This window comes from Lathyrus oleraceus, chromosome 7 (genome assembly GCF_024323335.1).
Source record: "Lathyrus oleraceus cultivar Zhongwan6 chromosome 7, CAAS_Psat_ZW6_1.0, whole genome shotgun sequence".
NCBI classification, from domain to species: domain Eukaryota; kingdom Viridiplantae; phylum Streptophyta; class Magnoliopsida; order Fabales; family Fabaceae; genus Lathyrus; species Lathyrus oleraceus.
This window is the reverse complement of record NC_066585.1, coordinates 366,430,018-366,436,246: the sequence shown is the minus strand read 5'-3', so window position 1 is coordinate 366,436,246 and position 6,229 is coordinate 366,430,018. Positions and strand designations below refer to the sequence as shown.

The window sequence follows — 6,229 nt, the reverse complement described above, 5'->3', positions numbered from 1 at the left end:
GAAATGAAGAATGGGACTTAAGGAATTTTGGGTTGTGCCAAATGTAACGCCCCGATTTTTATTAAGTGTTATTATTATTATTATTTTTATAATGTTTGATTTATAATTATTTCGGTAAAATATTTTATTGTGTGTTAATATATTATTAGAGTTTAATTATGAGAATTGTGGTATAATAGCTATTGGGCCTAGTGGTGTATATAGTAATTAAGGGAGGTGTAACAATTAAGCCCATTAGTTAGTTTTTATTTAATTAAAACATAGAATAGAAATAGAATAGAAATAGAATAGAAATAGAAAGAAGTAGAGAGAAGGAGGAGAAAAGAGAAGAAGTAGAGAGAAGGAGGAGAAAAGAGAAGAAGTAGAGAGAAGGAGGAGAAAAGAGAAGAAAAGAGAGAAAAGTTAGGGTTTGGAGGAGGAAGAGGAAATTGGAGAAGAAGAGCATCATCTTGATCAACCCAAGCTTGCTAGAACATTATAGAGTAACTCAATCATCATCTCTAAGGTAAGGGTGTGAGTTATCATTTCCTATAATTATGAAAATGATGGGTTTTATGTGGGTAATGGGTGTTAGAGGATATTGTTGGGTTTTGATGTTGTGATTGGATTCCTTGCTTTGAAAATGTTGTTTGTGTTCTTGATGTAGTGTTGATTGTTTGTGATTATTGGACATGTATCAATTCTTTGCAAAATGTTAGGGTTAGGTTTAGAAGAATGATAAATAACATTGTGTGTTGTGTTGTTGTTGATGGTTTGGGGTTGATGTATGTTGTGAAAAATATGCTATTGTGTTGATGAATCAAAGTATGAGTAATTTCACAAATTGTGAATTTAGGAAGTGTTGGAAATTAATTGAATGATGTTTAGAATGATGAAATAAAAGTTAAATTGTGGTTAGAATGGCTTTGTAATATTGAAAATATTGTAGTTCGTTGAATTCTGAGAATGAGACTTTTTACGGAATCGAAATCGGAGGTCCGGAAGGTATTTAACGGTCAAAAACGCATTTTCTATGTTTTTGCTAAATTCGCGGCGCGAAAGAGTGTTCGCGGCGCCAACTGAGTTGAAAACAAAATTCTTTTGTAAACTTGAAAAAGTCATAACTTTTGAACCGTAACTCCGTTTTGGTCCCCGTTCGAAGCGTTGCGAAGCTTATGAAATTTTATACATGTTGTTGATGTTTATAGGCCATTATAAGGGCTTATTTTAATAAGTGATTATTTTGGAAAAGTGATTAATAATTGATATAGTAGGAAGCCTATTTGATTAATGAGGAATACCACTTAACTATAGTGTGTAGGTGTGCGATGTAAATAAACATAGCATGAGGTTGAATTACCTAAGAGATTGTATGATGAAACAATTGATTGTGATGAATATTCTCATTTGTTTTATATATAAACATATGTATGAATGTTGGTGAAGATGATGTTGTGTGAATGCTTTTATGCATGTGAATGGCGACGTGGCCTAAATGGCAATAGCGACGTGGGCTTCGGCCATTGTGATGAGTTATGTTGATGCGATGATGATTTTGGTGTATGTGTATCATTTATCATGGAGTCACATACATTTGCATAAGCGACGTGGCCTTTTGGCAATAACAACGTGGCCTTTTGGCAAAAGCGAAGTGGGCATAAAGCCTTGGCCTTGATGGCAAAGCGACGAGTCGGTACTGCATAGCATTTGCATAGTTGAGTCACATATGTTGGTTATGTTTATTTCCGCATTTTGTGATAATTGTTGTTATGTGACGGTTTATGATGTGCGGTGATATTGTGCGATGATGCGATGAATCGTAATGTTTTATGATGGATTGATGAAATGTTAAAGTGATGAGATGTTATGATGTAACATTGATGTTGTGGATGATTATTGACTTTGTTTATGATTAAATACATAAGCATTCAAGTGAAGGATTGTGCGATGTGGTAACAATATTTCTAACTTTCCGAATTTACTTATATATTGCTTATCATTATCTTGATTATATGATTTGAGTATCTCACCCTTTTGTTGTTGGCCGTTACCTTTATATTGGTAACGTGCAGGTGCTCCGCGTTGAGAGGAGGATAGTGGTAGCACACTTTTGGCGTCATTGCTCTGATTAGGATTGTAACACTCAGGGGTTAATGAACGCTTTTCATGATTTTGATAGTAACATTGCCCTTTTGTATATCATTGTATATGATAGTTGTGATGGGCATTTGTTTGCTTGTTTTCTTTTAATGTGTAAATGTACGACTCAACTTAATCATCTAAATGATTTCCGTTGCGATGTTTTGTGTCTTGCTGCTATATGGACTAGGTGAATCCATGTACAATGTTGTTTATTATTTAACAAGGACTAAGTGGATCCTTGAGCAATTGACGTGTTGTGTAATTTGCTTAAGTGTTGATGAAATGATATATGTGATGCCTCAATTTTGAGTGAAATTTGTTTACTCTGATTTTTAATTGAATTTACGACGGGTAGAATTGGGGTGTTACACCAAACACATAGAAGACAGGGTCGCCCTAAATACCTGGGTGGGAGAAGTTTGAAATTGAAAATGACTAGCAGTTACAAGAAGAATAAAGCGCCAGAATATGGGGCAGTTTGCAGAACGTGTATAGAGCAGTTTGCAGATCGTGTGGCACGATCTGCTATTTTTTAGGAGTTTTTGGCCCGTAGGCAGTTTCTTTAGTTTAGTATAAATAGGATATCCCACGAGGGGCTCGGGGTGTTCACTTTGTACCAAATTCACTTGTAAAAAACTTCTTATTCCCAACGTGAGGAAGCAAGAGTTTTTGAGAGTGCTATGTACGTGAATTACCACATTCATTTCAATGTAACTTCCTTATTTTTCAATTATACCCGTTGAACACTTTATTTTAATTTCCTTTACTTTTGAGTTATCACTTTACGTTGTCATCTACGCTGTCGACACTGGTTCTATTACGATAATAGAATTCACCAAAAGCGTGTTTGTCGTGTACTTCTGAATGTTGTAGTGATGTCGGTCACGAGCCACCCATAGGCTATAACATCATTATCTTGTCTTGTGGAAAAAACCCTGTACTTGTTCACTACTTTGTCAAGAACCGTTCCTCACAAAGCTAATTATCTGTCGAATTGAATAAGCCACACTTGCACTAGTACATGTCTTAGGATCAACTGCAATATACAGATGAAGTGCCACAAGGGACTTTATCCACTATGGAAACAGTAATCTCACAGGTTGCCACTTTGCCGCCGATGACAAGTGCAACCTCTACGATGTCGACTACGGGTGCGGTTGGAACCTCAATTCCTTTACCTCCATCGGGAGGTTCAGGATCAACGATAACGATGTTCAGACCTTATGTGCCTCGCTTTGGCACCACAAATCCTCTTTATGGAATGCCGTATTCCTTAATGCCAGGATATCAGTCGACATCAAGTGTAACATTGTTTTCAGACAACGCCCAAAATACTAATCCCGCCCTGCAAGGATCAACGCAAGGGGGCAATGTTAGGAATAATACTCAGAACAGAACCATGCCGATGTCGAACACTTCAATAGCGGTGTTGAGGCAACAAATGGATGATAGTAACCATGAGTTGGTTAATATGTTAACTAATCAAATGGGTACAATTTTTAATCCTGTGATACAGGAATCTGCTAAAACAAATAGGCAGGTGGCGAATCAATTGACGCGCTTGTGTAATTTTTTGGGAGCACCGACTCGACAGATGACACAAGTGGTTAGGCAAATCGTTCCTGTTCAGATGGAGATAGGGGGCGCAGAAGATGAAACAGTCCACGAGGAACAAGCCCTTAGACCCCAACAAAATCAAGGCGTCGAATCAGGAGTAGTAGGACGTAACCAGATGGTGTTGGTTAACCGACACCAAGACGCTGATCAAATTGTCGATCAACATCGACAAGAAGACTTAGCAGTAGAAAATAATTTGACAACTATTGTTGAAAGGATTATGGCTAGGAATGGTATGAGTGCCACATTGCAAAAGCCACTGTATGCTTCCCCGTTGGCGGAGTTTATTCTCCAAACTGAGGCACCTAGAGGAATGAAAGTGCCTAAGTACACTAAGTTTGGGGGAGAATCTGGTGAGTCGACGATAGAGCATATTGCCAGATATCTAACAGAGTCAGGAGATTTAGCTCATAATGAGTGTTTGAGGGTAAAAAACTTTCCTTCCTCTCTGACTAAGGCTGCCTTCACATGGTTCACTTCTTTGGCCCCAAGTTCGATTGATTTGTGGGCCAAGTTAGAAAAGAAGTTCCATGAACAGTTTTACGAAGGACACTCCAAAATTAGTTTGGCAGAGTTGTCTAGTATTAAGAGAAGGTTTGTTGAGAGCATCGACGATTATCTGAATAGATTCAGATCATTAAAGGCCAGGTGCTTTACGCAAGTACCAGAACATGAACTTGTTCAGATGGCTGCTAGGGGGTTAGATTATTCCATTAGGAAGAAAATAGACCCTACTTTTATGAAGAGTATGTCACAATTAGCTGGTAGAGTTCGACATCTCGAACGGCTAAGGTTAGAAAAGGTTAGACACAATAAGGCTAAGAGAGAAAAAGTAGTGATTGTCGACTATGATGCGACAGATCCAATATATGAGGTTGATTTTGCCTCATCGACCGAATTAGAAATTGACGTGGCTGAGTTAAAGCCAGAATCTGCCTATGAGTGTCGATCATTACTTCCTGCGCAAGGAAAAAATCCTGTCGAAAACAATCCATAATCCCATTCGAAAACTTATACTTTTGATGTGACAAAGTGTGAGGAAACTTTTGATTTGTTAGTTAAAGATGGCCAAGTGGTGGTGCCACCTGGTACTAAAATACCACCATTAGAACAAAGACAGAAAAAAGGATTTTGTAAGTATCATAATTATCTTGGTCATAATACCTCTAATTGTTACCTTTTTAGGGATCTGGTTCAAAAAGCGATTCCAGAAGGCATGTTGAAATTTGCTGGCCGCAGAATGAAGATCGACGCTGACCCTCTCCACCAGGAGGAAGCTCTATTCGTGGAGCCAGTCGAGTTCAACATGGTCGAAATCACCGAATACGATGAGGCCGACTTGCTGGAGCAAACTGGTGAAAGCCCAGATATCGACATAGCTGAGGTTTACCCAAGGGCTAATGAAGACTTGGTAGATTTCCTGTATCACTGCAAGAATAAGGGTTCACAAGTTTGCCTGTGCGCTAGATGTGGTGCTGTCACCAACAAGATAGCTGCTGAAAATTTCTAGAGGCTACAATTGGGCAAAAGTAAAAGAAATGGGCTGAATAGAGAGCGCCAGAATGAAAGAGGCTCAAAGAAGGCTGTGGAAAGTGCTCAAGCGAGGCCTAGGAGCTTCGTACCGTCGACAAGTGTTCCTAGAGGCACTTGGGTCAAGCCTCAGGAAAAACAAGAAACCCCACAAGGGGTTGCTGCTGCTAGAGGAGGTCTAGCAATTAACTACAGGCATGAGTTCAAATATGAGAAAAGGACCCATGTCTCTGAAAATTATTTGGGGAAGAACCCCATGCCGAGGACTCAATCGGGACGCTTTCAGAGGCGTAAGCAGGCTGAAAGAGAGACTGCTAAAGGAATAGCTGGAAAAAGCATGGCCAGTGGGGCAAATGCTGGAAAGAAAGTTGTTGTGAAGGTCGACACGGCATCAAAAGAACGGATCAGGGAGTATGTTCGTCGACCAACTGAGAGATGTTCTGATGAAGTTACTGATGACTTCAGTTCAGAATCTGAAGCAAGTCTGGACATCTTAGTCAACGTGGTGTCAATTCTACCACAAGAATATAATTGTGTGACTGAGGTGGAGGAGTCGGTAGACGATGCCGACGCTGAAGAAATGGCTTTACACCAGCCAAGATGATATTTTGTGTTAAACGATGGTTCTGCTGAGAGCCAAGAAGAAGTTTTCGAAAGGCCCACGATGACTATGAAAAATCATTTGAAACCGTTGCTGATTAGGGCCAAAGTGGAAGGCGTAACTATCAACAAAGTGTTGGTAGATTGTGGCGCCACTGTCAACATCATGCCATACCATATTCTGAGGAAGATTGGCAAGTATGATACTGACATCAGATCCAACAACGTGGTCTTTTCTGACTATGGGGGCAAGACGAAAAGCACCATGGGTGTGTCGTGGTGAATATCACTGTCGGTTCAATAACTAGACCGACACTGTTTATGGTGATAGATGCCAAGCCAAGCTACAACTTGCTATTAG

The 6,229-nt window shown here is 39.5% G+C and overlaps 1 protein-coding gene across 1 annotated transcript; it reads left to right on the top strand.

The window, feature by feature from the left end:
• The first annotated feature begins 3,958 nt into the window (after window positions 1-3,958).
• LOC127103864 (uncharacterized) lies at window positions 3,959-4,735 on the top strand. The gene is made up of 2 exons (XM_051041104.1): window positions 3,959-4,229; window positions 4,311-4,735. The coding sequence occupies exons 1-2, from the start codon at window positions 3,959-3,961 to the stop codon at window positions 4,733-4,735; spliced, it is 696 nt and encodes a 231-aa protein (XP_050897061.1).
• Window positions 4,736-6,229: the final 1,494 nt, after the last annotated feature.